This window comes from Pseudophryne corroboree, chromosome 4 (genome assembly GCF_028390025.1).
Source record: "Pseudophryne corroboree isolate aPseCor3 chromosome 4, aPseCor3.hap2, whole genome shotgun sequence".
Classification (NCBI taxonomy): Eukaryota; Metazoa; Chordata; class Amphibia; order Anura; family Myobatrachidae; genus Pseudophryne; species Pseudophryne corroboree.
In genome coordinates, this window is record NC_086447.1 from 685,704,355 (window position 1) to 685,724,560 (window position 20,206).

Here is a 20,206-nt window from a genome sequence, read left to right on the forward strand (position 1 = left end):
AAATTTATGCATCTTCTACCAGGAAAGGAGAAGCTATAGAAAAAGCCGAACGTATGCCTTACCTTGAGGTGAGGTTGGAACTGTTTGTATCAAGTTAAAAGACCCCACCTTAATAAAAGCCAGGCTTGCATATCCACACATGGCTATAAGTAATGAGATTTGCCAAAAATCTCAACCAACTATAGAGCTGGTATATGTTTTTTTTCTAAAATTAAGTATTTTATATTGATTTTCGAAAAGCATGACATAAAATGCAAACAAATAAGAATACATCATTATGACAGGATATCACTCAGTCACACAACAAATACAAAATGCTTGGCTGCAGAAATACCTTAATAATGAAGAGAAAACATTAGCATAATAAACACATGAGACGGCTCAGAGTATCATGCACTGAACAAGCAAATAGTTCCCATAAAAAGGAATGAATAAACAGTAGAAAAGGGTATGTACAGGCGTAATACACAAATAAATAATATAGTCATATACTGAAAGTATAGGCTCTGCATTAGGGATCCACAGATATATAAACATGTTTGCCCAATCTGGTATGATACCACCTATTGCATTTTTTTATGGTAATTGACCATAGTTATGAGTCTTATATAAATACCTACTATTTATTTAATTTCTATAATTAGTTAACATTTATAATTATTTATTATTTATCTATTTATAATATTTACCAAAGCCCTCCATTTGAAGTTATCAGGGGGATCACTAAACAAACAAGTTCTAGCCACTATAAGTTTTGCCAGGGTAGTGAGACATGATTATAACGATATATTATTAATGAATGTGTCTCTCCAGATCTAGCCCGAATAAAGAAATCCTGGGATTTACAAGTGGAAGGGAAGGGGCAGCAGCCTAATATCATCTCACACCATGGCCCAAAATGGAAAACCCATTGCACACTTCCAAAGCAAATGAAAGAAAAAAAAAACACAACGCATCCACATTATGGACAATTAGCATGGAAACGAAGGCCAGCTTCATAATGGAGAAAGGAATATGATATACTGAACTTTATGAAGAACATTAAAAAAAACTGCTGGTACTGAACACATGGAGTGGTATATTGAATGGATGCTAAATCTGCACCTAGTGGTCATCAGAGATAGAGCCAAGGTCTGTTTCCCATTTAGTTTTAAGAGGATCTAGCAAATCCAGCAAAAAAACAGGAATTAAGACTAGAAAAAAAACCTGCTGGTACCATACACATTGAGTGGTAAATTAAATTGATGCCAAAATCTGCATCCAGTGGTCATCAGAGATAGAGCCAAGGTTCATTTTTCATATAATTTTAAGAAGATCTAGCAAATCCGGTAAGAAACAGGAATTAAGACTAACATGCATATTGCACCCTGTGACATCCTCCACCACTGCAGCCCTAATGCCAGATATATCAGGAGCAATACGCAGAAGGCACAACCAAAGCTCAAAAGCCAATGCAAACAGGCCAAGAGAAAGAGGACAACCTTACCAGGTTCCACTAGCAAGGGAAAAGGGAGCCGTAGTATATCCATTTACAGAAACTCAGGCTGCCGTGGAAGAATACAACACCTGAATCCAGTGAATGATCGAGGCCCAAAGCCAAATTGATTGAAAACTTCCCACACATATCAACCTAATCAAATTCATTGGCTGCATCCAAGGTCGCCAACACAGCCCACGGCCTGACCATGTCACTCCTCTGCAAATTATAGAAAAGTCTGTGAAGATTCTGAACTGTAGACTTCCCAGGCATAAAACCTGTTTAGTCAGGATGAACTATATAGGTAATCACAGAATTCAAACACACAGCTAATAGTTTTGCAAGGATGTCAAAATCCATAGACAACAGGGATATAGGCCAATTGAGGTACAGAGTCTCCTTCATAAAAAAAAAAGAATTAAAAGTATCCAGTATTACGGGGTTAAAAAAATCTTTACATTTTTTATACACCTCCACATGAATCTCATCACACACAGGAGCCTTAGAGGCAGGAAATGAGGAGACAGGCAAATCCAATTCCTCCAGCATAAATGGAGCTTCTAGTAAGTCAATAGCCTCCTGAGATATGGCATGGTAATGTATCTAGACAGTCCTGAAGTTGACAGGTTTTTTTTTTTTTTTTTACTTGAAACCCGAGGTGCGGTGCTTCATCACCAAGTGTCTGTGACCAAACGTGCTGGGTGCATAGGTTCTTGGACCCTTTCTGAAAGGAGAAGGGCCCCGTTACTCCCCTAACCCTCAGAGCCAAAAGGCCTACTGAGGGAAAAAAGGGACTGTGGGTCCCTCCTTGCCGAAGCGAAGAGGGACCCTCGTATATCCCCAAGGTTGGTCGAAGCTTCCCCCTGGGGATCGATAACAGCCTCTGGCCCTCCCCAAAAGAAGAGGGCCTCGGTAACTTAGGAGAGAGGGTGGCCCATAAGGGTCTCACCTAAACCCCAAACAAAAACCGTGACGTGACAAGACTATACAAAAATAAGTGCTAGTGTGTTACACAAGTGCAAAACACGTGCATAAATAAATAAATAAGCCCCAGCCAGAAGGCTGGGGGGGCTAAAAAAATTATCCCTGCCCTAGCCAAAAGGCCAGGGCAGAGGAATAAGGTGCATCAGAAGTGGGGAAGTGAAGTGCAAGTGCCGTACTAGTGCAAAGGCGTGCAGACTCCACCAGTGCATTTTGGGCACACCTGGGTCTTCTCACCCCAGGGGCACATGTCATCTCGAGCTTCGAGCAGCTCCCAACCTCTCAGCCAGACCAAGCTTCATACCTACTCTGTGCCAGGGTCCACCCCCAGTACAAGAATAGATACTAGACCAGGCCGTTCCCTGCCCAACGTAAGGGGACCTTAAACCCCTACGAAGTAGGGATACTAAGCCTGGTTTTTCTCCACTCTTGACCACAGGCCTTGCCACACCCCGGCATGGTACTCCACAAGGTGTTTCACCATTCCACATCTAGGAACCTCTCACGCTCCTAGTGTAAGAACAGATACTCCACCCTGTGTTTCCCTCGAGCAGGTACTACACTTGATCTTAGCCAAAAGGCCCTGAAGTTGACAGGTAGTGCAGGAGACCCTAGAGGTGTATTAAATAGAATAGCAATATAAAAACACCTCAGCAATTTTTGACCTAGAGTAACAGGGAACCTGCTGCAAGTTAAGGATAGCCGAAATAGAAAGACTACCAGAGTCCTCTCTAGCCACAAAAGCCAAACAGCTACCACCTACTTCTGTATAGGAGTATTGCAGGTGTTTAGATACCAATAAACTATACTTTGACTTATCAAACAGGTAGTCAGACTACTCCTTCTGATCCTCCAACCACAGTATACGGTCTGGGACGGCCTTAGTTAAACCATAGTGGGCTTCCAAGTGACAGCAAAGATGTTCATGCTGTATATTTTCCATTCTATTAAAAATTTTAATTTCAACCAATCTATCTATATATATAAAAATGGACCGGACCTATGTGTGTGTATGTATATATGTTCCAGCATAACTCTGGAATGCCTAGAGCAATTTATACCAAACTTGGTACACATATGACTTACAAGGTGTAAAAAAAAAATACTATGGGAGTTAGACACCCCTAGCACCCCTAGAGGTGGGGGTGGGAAGGGGGTGACATTTAAAAATCCATAGTTTTCGTCATAACTCTGGAACGCCTGAAGCAATTTACACAGAGGCACACACGGGTACGGGCAGAGGCACCCACATGTAAGGGCAGAGGCACCCAGGGGTAGGGAAAGAGTCAACCACAGGTAAGTATAGAGGCACACACGGGTAGGAGCAGAGGCACCTACGGGTAAGGGCAGATGCACACATGGGTAGGGGCAGAGGAACACACGGGTAGGAGCAGAGGTATACTTTAGTTTCAAAGTTAAGCAAGGAGACCTAGGGCCCTCTGACATAGTCAGCCTGCAAACCTAACATATTTAACATACAGCAGGCGGAGCTTGGCCTGTCTCCCAAGCATTTACAGCACTGAGCAGGGCAGCATCAGAGGCGGGACGGGGCAGAGAAGGAGGCAAATTATTCTCCTCAGCACCAGCATTTTGACAGCATCAGTCCGGGGAAGTCCAGAGGTGCGGCCTGAAAAAGAGTAGCATTATTCTTTAAATTCCGTAGCGAAGCACAGGTATTCAACTAGTCTTTTAATAAAGGAGCACTGAAAAAAGGCCTTAAAGCTATCACAAAGAATAACAGGGTTCTGACAGGAGGAATTATCTGATTTAAATTGTTCTCAAGACGCAATTAACTCAGAGACAGTTCCCATTAAATTCAACCAAAATGGGTTAAATTTCCAGAAGTGGGCCACCTGAATAAGGGAGGTATTAAGAGTCAAGGCTACAGATGTGTGGACGGATAAAACCAGAGGCAAGTACTCGACCCTTGTAACTCCAAGGAATAGGGTAGGATAGATCAGGGCCAATCTCAATACAAGAAAAGGTATGAAGCTAGTTGGAGTGACAGAATTGTGCACTGGAAGGGTGGAAAATCCTCCACACATCCATCAGACTGTTATATAATCAATTTAGCAAAATGAGTAGGGAAAGGGGGCACAGGGGTAGAGGATACCCTCCTGGGGTCCAAGATAGAGTCCACTACATTATTAAAGCCACCCAGGCAAATAACTGGGGTGATGGGGGACTGGGCAATAAAGGAGGCTGCTTTACGGAGAATATCATTTCTATATGGAAGAGGGCTACAAATTGCAAAAACACTAAATAAAGTGTTATCCACACAGACTCTAAGAAAAATATACCTACCGTGGGAGTCTACCTGACTATATTCATCCACCAACTAATTTTTCTCAATAAATTTGCTTATTTTTTTCACAACTGAGGATGCCTATGGCTCCCTTGGGCAAAATTATATATTCGTGTATAAATACACACACAAACACATACTGTGAAAGTTTATTATACCGCACAAAATGGTTAATGGCGGGGAGCACTCCTCAAAATAGGTACACATAATAGGTCACTCTAGCACATAGGAGTGAGGTTCACATGACTGCTAGCAAAAGCTGCCAGTAAAGTTTATACAGATATTAGGTACAGAAAAACAATCGATACAGTCTATTAAAAAATATTAAAGCTGATACCACTTTGGGGAGAAACTGGGGACGAGTCCTCAATTCTGCCCTATCCATATGGAAAATCAGATAAGGGCTTTTACATGACAAAGCCGCCAATTCTGAAACACGCCTGGCCGAAGCCAAGGCCAACAACATGACCACTTTCCACGTGAGATATTTTAAATTCACGGTTTTCAGTGGCTCAAACCAATGTGACTTTAGGAAATCCAACACCACGTTGAGATCCCAAGGTGCCACTGGAGGCACAAAAGGGGGCTGAATATGCAGCACTCCCTTAACAAAAGTCTGAACTTCAGGTAGTGAAGCCAATTCTCTCTGGAAGAAAATCGACAGAGCCGAAATCTGGACCTTAATGGAACCCAATTTAAGGCCCATAGTCACCCCTGACTGTAGGAAGTGCAGGAACTGGCCCAGCTGAAATTCTTCCGTTGGGGCCTTCCTGGCCTCACACCACGCAACATATTTTCGCCATATGCGGTGATAATGGTTCGCGGTTACTTCTTTCCTAGCTTTTATCAGCGTAGGAATGACTTCCTCCGGAATGCCCTTTTCCTTCAGGATCCGGTGTTCAACCGCCATGCCATCAAACGCAGCCGCGGTAAGTCTTGGAACAGACAGGGCCCCTGCTGCAGCAGGTCCTGTCTGAGCGGTAGAGGCCATGGGTCCTCTGACATCATTTCTTGAAGTTCCGGATACCACGCTCTTCTTGGCCAATCCGGAACAATGAGTATAGTTCTTACTCCTCTTCTCCTTATTATCCTCAGTACCTTTGGTATGAGAGGAAGAGGAGGGAACACATAAACCGATCGGTACACCCACGGTGTTACCAGAGTGTCCACAGCTATCGCCTGCGGGTCTCTTGACCTGGCGCAATATTTTTCTAGCTTTTTGTTTAGGCGGGACGCCATCATGTCCACCTGTGGTTTTTCCCACTGGTTTACAATCATTTGAAAGACTTCTGGATGAAGTCCCCACTCTCCCGGGTGGAGGTCGTGCCTGCTGAGGAAGTCTGCTTCCCAGTTGTCCACTCCCGGAATGAACACTGCTGACAGTGCTAACACGTGATTTTCCGCCCATCGGAGAATCCTTGTGGCTTCTGCCATCGCCATCCTGCTTCTCGTGCCGCCCTGTCGATTTACATGGGCGACTGCCGTGATGTTGTCTGACTGGATCAGTACCGGCTGGTTTTGAAGCAGGGGTTTTGCCTGACTTAGGGCATTGTAAATGGCCCTTAGTTCCAGAATATTTATGTGCAGGGAAGTCTCCTGACTTGTCCATAGTCCTTGGAAGTTTCTTCCCTGTGTGACTGCTCCCCAGCCTCGAAGGCTGGCATCCGTGGTCACCAGGACCCAGTCCTGTATGCCGAATCTGCGGCCCTCTTGAAGATGAGCACTCTGCAGCCACCACAGCAGAGACACCCTTGTCCTTGGAGACAGGGTTATCAGACGATGCAACTGAAGATGCGATCCGGACCACTTGTCCAACAGGTCCCACTGAAAGGTTCTTGCATGAAACCTGCCGAATGGAATCGCTTCGTAGGAAGCTACCATTTTTCCCAGGATCCGCGTGAAGTGATGCACCGACACCTGTTTTGGTTTTAGGAGGCCTCTGACTAGAGATGACAGCTCCTTGGCCTTCTCCTCCGGGAGAAACACTTTTCTCTGTTCTGTGTCCAGAACCATCCCTAGGAACAGCAGGCGTGTCGTAGGGACCAGCTGTGACTTTGGAATGTTTAGAATCCAGCCGTGCTGTTGCAGCACTTCCCGAGATAGTGCTACACCTACCAATAACTGTTCTCTGGACCTCGCCTTTATCAGGAGATCGTCCAAGTACGGGATAATTAAAACTCCCTTCCTTCGAAGGAGTATCATCATTTCCGCCATTACCTTGGTAAAGACCCTCGGAGCCGTGGAGAGACCGAACTGCAACGTCTGGAATTGGTAATGACAATCTTGTACCACAAACCTGAGGTACTCCTGGTGAGGATGGTAAATGGGGACATGTAGGTAAGCATCCTTGATGTCCAGCGATACCATGTAATCTCCCTCGTCCAGGCTCGCAATAACCGCCCTGAGCGATTCCATCTTGAACTTGAATTTTTTTATATATGTGTTCAAGGATTTCAAATTTAAAATGGGTCTCACCGAACCGTCCGGTTTCGGTACCACAAACATTGTGGAATAGTAACCCCTTCCTTGTTGAAGTAGGGGCACCTTTACTATCACTTGTTGTGAATACAGCTTTTGAATTGCCTGTAACACTGCCTCCCTGCCTGAGGGAATGGTTGGCAAAGCAGATTTGAGGAAACGGCGGGGGGGAGACGTCTCGAATTCCAGTTTGTACCCCTGAGATACTATTTGAAGGATCCAGGGATCCACCCGTGAGCGAGCCCACTGCTTGCTGAAATGCTTGAGACGGGCCCCCACCGTACCTGGCTCTGCCTGTGGAGCCCTAGCGTCATGCTGTGGACTTTGAGGAAGCGGGGGAGGACTTTTGCTCCTGGGAACTGGCTGTATGTTGCAGCTTTTTCCCTCTACCTCTGCCTCTGGGCAGAAAGGACGCGCCTTGAACCCGCTTGCCCCTATTGGGCCGAAAGGACTGTACCTGATAATACGGTGCTTTCTTTGGTTGTGAGGGAACATGGGGCAAAAATGTAGACTTCCCAGCTGTTGCTGTGGAAACGAGGTCCGAGAGACCATCCCCGAAAAATTCCTCACCCTTATAAGGCAGAACTTCCATGTGTCGTTTGGAATCTGCATCACCTGTCCACTGCCGAGTCCATAACCCTCTCCTGGCAGAAATGGACATTGCACTAATTTTGGATGCCAGCCGGCAAATATCCCTCTGTGCATCCCTCATGTATAAAAGTGCGTCTTTTATATGCTCTACGTTCAGCAAAATAGTGTCCCTATCTAGGGTATCTATATTTTCTGACAGGGAATTTGACCACGCAGCAGCAGCGCTGCACATCCAGGCTGAAGCTATAGCCGGTCTCAGTATCACACCTGTGTGTGTATATATAGATTTCAGGATAGCCTCCTGCTTTCTATCAGCAGATTCCTTCAGGGCGGCCGTATCCGGAGACGGTAGTGCCACCTTCTTCGACAAGCGTGTGAGCGCCTTATCCACCCTAGGGGATGTTTCCCAGCGTGACCTATCCTCTGGCGGGAAAGGGTACGCCATTAGTAACCTCTTAGAAATTACCATCTTTTTATCAGGGGAAGCCCACTCTTCTTCACACACTTCATTTAACTCTTCAGATGGAGGAAAAGCTACTGGTAGTTTTTTCTCTCCAAACATTATACCCTTTTTTGTGGTACCGGGGGTAACATCAGAAATGTGCAACACATTTTTCATTGCCTCAATCATGTAACGTGTGGCCCTACTGGAAGTTACATTAGTCTCATCGTCGTCGACACTGGAGTCAGTATCCGTGTCGACATCTGTGTCAACCATCTGAGGTAGCAGGCGTTTTAGAGCCCCTGATGGTTTTTGAGACGCCTGGGCAGGCACAGGCTGAGAAGCCGGCTGTCCCACATTAGGTATGTCGTCAAACCTTTTATGTAAGGAGTCGACACTATCACGTAATTCCTTCCACAGCACCATCCACTCAGGTGTCGACCCCGCAGGGGGTGACCACATTTACAGGCATCTGCTCCGCCTCCACATAAGCCTCCTCGTCAAACATGTCGACACAGCCGTACCGACACACCGCAAACACACAGGGAATGCTCTGACAGAGGACAGGACCCCACAAAGCCCTTTGGAGAGACAGAGAGAGAGTATGCCAGCACACACCAGAGCGCTATATAACACTGGGATCCCACTATCAATGAGTGTTTTCCCTATAGCTGCTTTTTTATATATATTACATATATATATATATCTATCTATACTGCGCCTAAATTTAGTGCCCCCCCTCTCTTTTTTACCCTTCTGTAGTTTTCTCAGACTGCAGGGGAGAGCCAGGGAGCTTCCTTCCAGCGGAACTGTGAGGGGAAAATGGCGCCAGTGTGCTGAGGGAGAAGCCCCGCCCCCTTTTCGGCGGACTTTCTCCCGCTTTTTCTGTTATACTGGCAGGGGTAATTTTGCATCTATATAGCCCCTGGGACTATATATGATGCATATTTTGCCAGCCAAGGTGTTATCTATTGCCCTCAGGGCGCCCCCCCCCAGCGCCCTGCACCCATCAGTGACTGAAGTATGAGGTGTACATGAGGAGCAATGGCGCACAGCTGCAGTGCTGTGCGCTACCTTGGTGAAGACTGAAGTCTTCTGACGCCGATTTTCCGGACCTTCTTCGTGCTTCTGGCTCTGTAAGGGGGACGGCGGCGCTGCTCCGGGAACGAACACCAAGGTCGGGTCCTGCGGTCGATCCCTCTGGAGCTAATGGTGTCCAGTAGCCTAAGAAGCCCAAACTACCACCTGTTAGGTAGGTTCGCTTCTTCTCCCCTTAGTCCCTCGCTGCAGTGAGTCTGTTGCCAGCAGATCTCACTGAAAATAAAAAACCTAAATATACTTTCTTTCTAGGTGCTCAGGAGAGCCCCTAGTGTGCATCCAGCTCGGCCGGGCACAAGAATCTAACTGAGGTCTGGTGGAGGGTCTTAGTGGGAGGAGCCAGTGCACACCAGTAGTCTAAAGCTTTCTTTGTAGTTGTGCCCAGTCTCCTGCGGAGCCGCTAATCCCCATGGTCCTTACGGAGTCCCCAGCATCCACTTAGGACGTTAGAGAAATGACAGTTAGGAGCTGGTTGGCTGGTACTTTATCTTTGTGCACCTTATCTCCATCTAAGGCTTAGTAAATAGTAAATATTTGAACATATATTCCATCACGCTACCTTGTATTTCATACAAAAAGGAACTTCCACATAGTAATTGCTGCACATAGTGTTACAATTTCTACATTGGACATTCTAGTACCATTGTATTTGTTACATTCTATTTGATAGATTTTATTTGTATGTCAATTAATTTGTACTATACCCCCGGGAGGTCTTTTGTTATTGTTTTTTAATAAATGTTTTATTATTGTGATATTGTTGAGCGTCACTTGGTTTTGTGTTTTATCTAGTGTGTTTCTAAGGTACTGGCAATTCCCTTTTCCTAGTGGCTGCTGATAATCAGTATACACCACCACTCACCAGAGCGCTTCAGCTTTTTTTCTTCTATTTTTAATCACCTAGCACTTTATGCCAGGTGAGATCCCCCTATAAAGGGAAAAGGGGGGTGTATATTGGTCCAGGCAAGGCTCTTGATTTTGTGTATGTGCATTTAGTAAACGGTAACATTGGGAACTGTTTCTTCATTGACATCCCCAGACATTACTGAGAGACAATGTTTTTCTCCCAAAAAATGAGCTTTTAGTATTAAAAGAGCAGTTGAATGACTTGAATGTGACTATGCTGAATAACCTGTCATTGTGGCTATGAGAGTCATTGCACTGCAATATACTTTTGGCTGCAGCTTATAAACAAATATTTTTAATCAATTTATAAGCTTCATATAAAACACACATCACATTGCACAATCCCATCGATAACACCATAACCAAACAAATATATTCCTGTGTATAGGACACAGTTTTACATTTATAAGTCATTTGTCAGGCCATCTGAAATAGGACAGTATTGCTGAGATCCAGGTTATCATGCGAATCCTCCAGCCTGGTGAGAGACAGGCTACAGTATGTGCCAGTATAATAATGTATTGTGCTGTCCCTTGGATGATGCTGGGCTAGTTGTATGTGTGCTACTCTCTGTAATAGTTCCCCACCTATGGAGATAGCTCTCATGAGGAGACAATGCAGGGTTTGGTGTGTACTGAGGCCCATACATCAGGCAACAATCAGGGCAATTATCTGTTCTGTCGATGCCAAGGTCAGGAAATCAGGGAAATTCTCGATTCGCTGTTTCCGACCAAAAAATTATCCGGATTGGAGAGCCAGGGATTTCTAACATTCTGTAATCTGCCAATTTCCTGACAGATCGCCAATCATCAATGTACACAGATAATCGTTTATGAATGCCAATCGTCAGGTTGGATCGGCATGAGAAGAACGGGTAAACCCTGCAGCTAACTGAATGTGTCCCTTATGTGGTGTATTATTGCTTTCATCATACAGGTTGAGTATCCCATATCCAACATGCTTGGGACCAGAAGTATTTTGGATATCGGATTTTTCCGTATTTTGGAATAATTGCATGCCATAATGAGATATCATGGTGATGGGACCTAAGTCTAAGCACAGAATGCATTTATGTTTCATATACACCTTATACACACACCCTGAAGGTAATTTTAACCAATATGTTTAATAACTTTGTACATTAAACAAAGTTTGTGTACATACACACAATTCATTTATGTTTCATATACACCTTATACACACAGCCTGAAGGTCATTTAATACAATATTTTGAATAATTTTTTGTATTAAACACAGTTTGTGTACATTGAGCAATCAGAAAACAAAGGTTTCACTATCTCAGTCCTACTCAAAAAAATCTGTATTTCGGAATATTCCATATTTCGGAATATTTGGATATGGGATACTCAACCTGTATTACATATTATTATTATTTTATTATTGTTATTTATATCATATATTTAAAAAGCTTGAAACAATACAGAGCTCTGTACAATAAAAAAACAGAAAGTAGAGTTACAAATAAAAACATATTGAAGAAGAAGGTAAAAACGTCCATAATAAAATAAGCTGGTTGCAAGCCATTTTTAGGAGTACAGATGCTCAAAAAATCAAACAGGTTCTAATTTGGAATGATGGCCAGAAACATGTTCACAGCATATTCTTGAATAGGCCACGGTTGAACCAAAACCACAAAATTTGCTCGCAATCGAGGTTTAAATTTGTGTTACATTTTGAACTTTTTTTGTAACTACTGATTTAAGAATAATTCCAATTAAGTATTAAGTATTTCCATCTTTATTTTCTAAAACAAACCTCAATCCCTACTGTTTCGTGCATGAACTGACTGGAATATGACTGAACAAGATTTAACATGGTCAAACCTGTTCAACTTTCATGAAGTTGCAGTAGCTCCATTTTTTTTAATCAATCTAAAATTTAAGAAATTCTGGCAAACTTCTGAATTTTAGTATCAAAGCATTCTGAGAATTTATGTTGCTAGTTCCAGCACTTCTGGTGATGAAACATGCCTTTGAAATCCAAACTGTTACATCAATGATGTTATAACTTACATTCATGCTGCTGAAGAGGGTTTGATGACTCTGAGGGAGGTCGTGCAGAATGAATTGCTGACCTATTTCTTTCCTTGTCTCCTTTATTTTTCCGAGTGTCCTTTGAGTCTGATTTCTCTGTAACATAAAAAGACGAATGTGAAAATTTAGCAAGACCACCTGTGAAAATATTTATAAAAGATGTAAAGAAAACAGAGAGAAAATACTGTCTTGATGTACAGTAAGAGATGTAATAGAATTCTCTAATCCACGTTGCACTTTTTGTATAATGCAAAAATGATCATAAAATGTAAATTACTACTAGGACAGAATCTGAAGATGTTTTGATTATCTTCTGACAAATAACAAACCCATCAATAGTAACGTATGCAGGAGGACTGACAAATGCACTATTCTTCCTGGGATATACATGATTCAAATATTATGACAGAAACGCCAAGCATTTTTTCTTGATAAAAGGAACGTATGACAATAGTAAATTGATATAAAAAAAATAAAAAAAAGATTACAATATATGCCCCCTCACTGCTATTAAGTGTGTATTTTAGCAGTTCTCCATACTGGGATACATATAATATCCCGCCAGACCGGATGCCGGCTATCAGTATACCAACAGCGGCATCCCGTCTGCCGGAATCCCGTCAGCGAGTGCGCTCGCCACGCACTGGGCCCAGGGGTTTGATTCGAACGCCGAAGGTTCCCACCAACTGAGTGGGAAAACCTAGTATTTGTCGGGATTCCGAGCAGCTGTATTTCACCGGCTGTCGGGATTCTGGCATCAGTCTCCTGAATACCGGGAATCCGTCAGCCGATATATTGACTGCATCCCTCCACACCTACACTGTGTGTTTCATTTCAAAATACATCATGATTTCCACAATGCCAATTATTTCATTAGCCTAATGTGCAATTTAAACAGCAATTTTAATTAGCAGGAAAAGCCAAGGACATGTATTTCATGCATCTTCTTCAAATGTATTACATATAAATCACCTGCTACATTTTTAATACAATAAGCATTTCTGACCATGTTGGTGCCAAGAATGAAAATGTATAGTAAGTAATTAACCTTTGCTGCCCTTTTCTGGAGGTCTAATAATAACAGGTACAGTGAGCTCAGGTTTGAGTTCTGCTTGTTTGTTGTCTTTCGTTTTTTCCTCTGTTTCAGGTTTGGATTCTGCATCACAAGGTAACCTGAATTCAGGAACTATTCTTTTTAGGAAATCCCAGACTTCACTGAGATAGTCATGTCTGAAACAGAAGCAAAGATTACAGCTCTATAGAGAAATATCAATATACCTGAATAGAAGCTTTATTTTTTGCATTGAAACCACATAGGGCCTGATTCATAGTTATACTCTAATGCTGCTGCAGATGTGACTTTTCACTCAGAGGATGTGCGAAAATATGCTAATGTTGTATGTTTACCCGTGTTTCAATACTCAACCATATAATTAAAGGTCATCATGCATTCTCTGAGTATTAAAATGCTTAGTACCAATATAGGCATCCAATCTAATAGCAACATAGGGGGCCACAATTTCAGAAGTAACATACTGCCCCTGTAATCTGCCCTACTCGTATACATATGTTATAAATAATAATAAAAAAAAATGTCATACAGGTTGAGTATTCATTATCCAAAATGCTTGGGACTAGAAGTATTTTGAATATCAGATATTTCCGTATTTTGGAATACAGGTTGAGTCTCCCTTATCCAAAATGCTTGGGACCAGAGGTACTTTGGATATCGGATTTTTCCGTATTTTGGAATAATTGCATACCATAATGATATATCATGGTGATGGGACCTAAATCTAAGCACAGAATGTATTTATGTTACATATACACCTTATACACACAGCCTGAAGGTCATTTTAGCCAATATTTTTTATAACTTTGTGCATTAAACAAAGTGTGTCTACATTCACACAATTCATTTATGTTTCATATACACCTTATACACACAGCCTGAAGGTCATTTAATACAATATTTTTAATAACTTTGTGTATTAAACAAAGTTTGTGTACATTGAGACATCAAAAAACAAAGGTTTCACTATCTCACTCTCACTTAAAAAAGTCCGTATTTCGGAATATTCCGTATTTCGGAATATATGGATATGGGATACTCAACCTGTAATTGCATACCACAATGAGATATCATGGCGATGGGACCCAAATACTGTATAAGCACAGAATGCCTTTATGTTCCATATACACCTTATACACACAGCCTGAAGGTCATTTTAGCCAATATTTTTAATAACTTTGTGTATTAAACAAAGTGTGTGTACATTCACACAATTCATTCATGTTTCATATACACCTAATACACACAGCCTGAAGGTCATTTAATACAATACTTTTAATAACTTTGTATATTAAACAAAGTTTGTGTACATTGAAAACAAAGGTTTCACTATCTCACCCTAACTACAAAAATTCCGTATTTTGGAATATTCCGTATTTCGGAATATTTGGATGTGGGATACTCAACCTGTAGTGTTTTTTTTTTAATAATATTCTATTCAATTGGCAATCATCAGATGAGGGCATATACGAAACTAATCAATTCAGATAATACAATTAGGCAAGTGGGGGCGATCGTTACTGTTGTGCCTAGGGGGGCGTCCTCAACCCTAAATCCGCCCCTGCATCCTTGTATTGATGTCTGTGCACTAAGATGTGAAAATATACAATTAAGACACATTCAGCTCAAAAACAGTAATATAGTAGTTACACTAGGCTTACGTCAGACATACGAAGTGTGTGCACTGCACATATCTCACACAATAGCATAAAGAGAGTACAGTGCTAAAGTCACATTACCTAGTTGGACACTATATACACTATATATAATAATGAAATAACGTGTCATACACACGAAAGAGAATTTGGGTTTGACAGTTAACAATAAATGTAAAAATCGAAGGTTAAAATTAAATCACATATGCAAACTAAATTAAATACAATGTTTTTTGCCCCTTAAAAAAAATCTTTCCTGTAGTAGTTAGAATGGAAAATAGGATTTTAATTGCCTACTGGTAAATCCTTTTCTCGTAGTCCGTAGAGGATACTGGGGTCCATTTAGTACCATTGGGTATAGACGGGTCCACTGGGAGCTATGGACACTTTAAGAATTTGATAGTGTGGTCTGACTCCTCCCTCTATGCCCCTCCTACCAGACTCAGTCTAGGAAACTGTGCCCGAGGAGACGGACATACTTTGAGAGAAGGATATAAAGGATAGTGGTGAGATTCCAAACCAGCACACACAAACCAGAGGAAAGCCAAGCTAACCAAACTTGAAACAGTAACAGCAACGGCTGAACCAACATTACTTAACCAAGTAACAGTGCAGGAAGAACGAAGCAGTGGGCGGGCGCCCAGTATCCTCTACGGACTACGAGAAAAGGATTTACCGGTAGGTAATTAAAATCCTATTTTCTCTTACGTCCTAGAGGATACTGGGGTCCATTTAGTACCATGGGGATGTACCAAAGCTCCCAAACCAGGTGGGAGAGTGCTGAGGTTCCTGCAGTACTAATTGACCGAACTGAAGGTCCTCAGAGGCCAAAGTATCAAACTTGTAGAACTTAGCAAACGTGTTCGAACCTGACCAAGTAGCTGCTCGGCAGAGCTGTAAAATCGAGACACCCCGGGCAGCCGCCCAGGAAGAACCCACCAAGCGAGTAGAGTGGGCCTGTACAGATTTTGGACATGGCAAACCTGCCGTGGAATAAGCATGCTGGATAGTACGTTTGATCCAGCGTGCAATTGTCTGCTTAGAAGCAGGACACCCAACCTTATTGGGATCATAAAGAACAAACAGCGAGTCCGTCTTTCTGTGACGAGCTGTTCTTTTCACATACTGTACACCTTCAAAGCTCTCACAACATCCAAAGACTTTGAAGTAGCAGAGTCAACTGGAACCACAATAGGCTGGTTGATGTGAAACGCAGACACCACCTTAGGAAGAAATTGCTGATAAGTTATGAGTTCAGCTCTGTCCTCATGGAAAATCAAATAGGGGGACTTTTGTGAGACAAAGCTCCCAGCTCCGACACACGTCTTGCTGAAGCCAAGTCCAACAGTGAGGCGGTCTTCCACGTAAGATATTTTACGTCCACTTCCTGTAACGGCTCAAACCAGTCCGATTGTAGGAAATGCAGCACCACATCGAGATCCCAAGGTGCTGTGGGAGGAACGAAGGGAGGTTGGATGTGTAGAACACCTTTCAAGAACGTTTGGACCTCAGGGAGAGAAGCCAACTGTTTCTGAAAGAAAATGGACAAGGCCGAAATCTGGACTTTTATGGTGCCCAGACGTAGGCCCACATCCACTCCAGCTTGTAGAAAAAGGCAGGAAATGTCCCAGATGGAATTCCCCCGCAGAAAATTTTCTGCTCTCACACCAAGAGACGTATTTCTTTCAAATACAATGGTAATGCTTAGACCAGGCATTCCCAACTACGGTCCTCAAGGCACACCAACAGTGCAGGTTTTAGTGATATCCAGGCTTCAGCACAGATGGTTAAATAAAAAAAAACTGAGGTACTAATTAAGTTACCTGTGTTCAAGCCTGGATATCACTAAAACCAGGACTGTTAGTGTGCCTTGAGGACCGCGGTTGGGAAACACTGGATTAGACGTTACCCCTTTCCTGGCTTGGATCATAGTCGGGATAACCTTGTTGGGGATCCCTCTCCTGGCTAGAATCAGCCATTCAACTTCCATGCCGTCAAACGTAGCCTCGGTAAGTCCTGATAGACGAACGAGACCTGTTGCAGAAGATCCTCACGAACAGGTAGAGGCAACGGATCTTCGAAGAGCATCTCCAGAAGTTCCGCGTACCAGGCCCTTCTTGGCCAGTCCGGAGCAATTAGAATTGTTTGAATCTTTTCCCTTTTTATTCATTTTAGAATTCTTGGGATCAGAGGAAGTGGAGGAAACACGTACACCATCTGGTAGACCCATGGAGTCGTCAGGGTGTCTACCACCACTGCCTGTGGGTCTCTCTACCAGGAACAATACCGCTTGAGCTTCTTGTTGAGACGAGAGTCCATCATGTCGATCTGTGGATATCCCCATCAACTTGACAAGCACCTGAACACTTCCGGGTGAAGACCCCACTCCCCCGGGTGCACGTCGTGTCTGCTGAGGAAGTCTGCTTCCCAGTTGTCTACTCCCGGAATGAAGACCGCTGACAACGCCACAGTGTTTCTCTCTGCCCAGAGGAGAATTCTTGACACCGCTGACATTGCTGCTCTGCTTTTCGTTCCACCCTGTCGGTTTATGTACGTTACTGCCGTCACATTGTCCGACTGGACCTGAATGGCCCGATTTTGAAGAAGATGAGAGGCCTGCAGAAGGCGTTGTATACGTCCCTGAGTTCCAGAATGTTGATTGGAAGGACGACTTCTTGACGTGACCATCTTCCTTGAAACTGCACCCCCTGAGTGAGTGCTCCCCAAACCCTGAGGCTTGCATCTGTGGTTAGCAGAATCCAGTCCTGAATTCCGAAACCTCCGACCCTCGACGAGGTGAGAAGTCTGTAGCCACCACAGCAGTGAGATTGTAGCTTTTGGTGACAGACGGATCCTCTGGTGGATGTGAAGATGCGATCCGGACCATTTGTCCAAAAGACCGAGCTGGAAGGGTCTTGCGTGAATCCTTCCGTATTGAAGAGCCTCGTAAGAGGCCACCATTTTCCCCAGAAGGCGAATGCACAGATGCACTGATATCCGGGTTGGCTTCAGGACATCCTGAACCATCGACTGGGTTACTAATGCCTTTTCCAATGGAAGGAACACCTTCTGCGACTCCGTATCCAGTATCATTTCCAGGAATGGAAGCCTCTGTGTTGGCTCTAGGTGAGATTTCGGAAGGTTCAGAATCCACCCGTGATCCTGGAGAAGTTTGGTTGAGAGACCAATTCTGTCCAGCAGCCTTTCCCTGGACGGTGCTTTTATCAGGAGATCGTCCAGGTATGGAATAATGTTCACTCCCTGTTTGCGGGGCAGAAACATCATCTCATCACCTTAGTGAACACCCTCGGTGCCGTGGAGAGACCAAATGGCAGGACCTGGAACTGGTAGTGACAGTCCTGCAGTGCAAACCGTAGATAAGCCTGATGAGGCGGCCAGACCGGAATATGAAGGTACGCATCCTTGATATCCAGAGACACTAGGAATTCCCCCTCCTCCAAACCTGAGATCACCGCTCTCAGAAACTCCATCTTGAATTTGAACACTCTTAAGTATGGGTTCAACGACTTGAGGTTCAAAATCGGTCTTACCGAACCGTCCGGTTTCGGTGCTACAAACAAGTTGGAATAGTACCCCTTGTTTAACTGATGAGGTGGAACTGGAACAATGACGTCTGTACCAGTTTTTGGATGGCATGTTGTAAAGTCATACTTGCCTCTTGTGAAACTGGCAAGCCTGATTTGAAGAATCTGTGAGGTGGGAGCTCTTGGAACGCCACTCTTTAGCCCTGGGAATCAAGATTTACGACCCAGGGATCCTGGCACGAATTTGACCAAATCTGACTGAAGAATTGTAAGCGTGCTCCCACCTGACAGCATTCCAGGCATTGCGGTCTACCGTCATGCTGAAGTCTTTGAGGAAGCAGAGCCTGATCTCTGTTCCTGAGCACCTGCTGTTGCTGGTTTGCCTGGTTTACCTCTTGCGCCGCTGGAGGAGGTAGACGCACCTCTGGAATTGGCCTTGAACTTGGCCGTCCGAAAGGTCTGTAACTTAGAAGCTGAATAAGTCTTTTTGGTTGGGTTGGCTGCGGAAGGAAGATACAGTACGTAGACTTACCCACAGTAGCTGTGGAGATCCATTTGTCTAATTCATCTCCAAACAAGGCTTCTCCTGTGAATGGTAGGCCTTCCACGCCTTTCCTGGAATCCGTGTCAGCAGTCCACTGGCGTAGCCATAAGCCCCTGAGTGGTGGTGCGTGCGTTAAGCACTCCTATTTCCTTTATGGCTTCCACCATAAAGTTTGCAGAGTCCTGTAAATAAGTAAGACAACATCCTCCCTAGATAAGGAATCCAACCCCTCAATTAGGTTACCTGACCATTTAGCAATGGCTTTAGTGATCCACACACATGCAATAGTGGGTCTTTGGGCCACCATAGCAGCTTTGTACAATGATTTGAGTGTAGTCTCAATTTTACGATCAGCCGTGTCTTTCAGGGAGGCTTCACCAGGAACATGCAATACAATTTTACGTGACAGCCTAGAGACTGATGCGTCCACTATCGGTGGATTTTCCCATTTTTTCCTATCCTCCAGAGGAAAAGGAAAGGATGAGAGCAACCTTTTAGGGTTCTGAAACTTCTTATTAGGATTAATCCATGATTCTTCGAATAGGGCAGAGGTTCCCAAACTGTGTGCCGTGGCTCCCTGGGGTGCCTCGGGACACTTGCAGGGGTGCCCTGGGTTGGTGGTCCAGGACCAATTCAAATTATTCAAGGTCAATATAATAGGCAAAACCAGTGCTGGTGGCTGTCAGTCATAAAATATGTGGCCAAACAGAAGCAAATCTTGTCCCTCACCACACAACTGACCCTAAGGGTGACATATAAACGTGATCTACTTAATGTCATTTTTGGTCTAGGGGTGCCGTGAAAAAAATTCTGATATTCTAGGGCGCCGTGATTCAAAAAAGTTTGGAAACCACTGGAATAGGGTATTTAATTCCTTTGACGCAGGAAAAGTGACTGAGGATTTCTTTTTTACATTAAAATAAGATTCCTCACACTCTTCTGACACCTTATCGGGAATATGCAGAACATCTCTGATAAGAGCCTCTATTCCCTGTGACAGAGCTGCATCCCCTCCCTCTGAGTCCACCTCTCCCTCCTCCGTGTCTGACCTGTCAGCA

The 20,206-nt window shown here is 43.7% G+C and overlaps 1 protein-coding gene across 2 annotated transcripts in view; it reads right to left on the minus strand.

Annotated features, from left to right (window-relative positions):
- The window catches only part of ADGB (androglobin), a 943,967-nt gene that overhangs the window by 517,467 nt on the left and 406,294 nt on the right, over positions 1-20,206 (minus strand). For both annotated transcript variants that reach the window (XM_063917880.1, XM_063917881.1), the window contains 2 exons: positions 13,381-13,562; positions 12,312-12,428 (listed from right to left, as the gene is read on the minus strand). In XM_063917880.1, the coding sequence (XP_063773950.1) occupies positions 12,312-12,428; positions 13,381-13,562 (299 nt within the window). The remainder of the gene's footprint in view (positions 1-12,311; positions 12,429-13,380; positions 13,563-20,206) is intronic.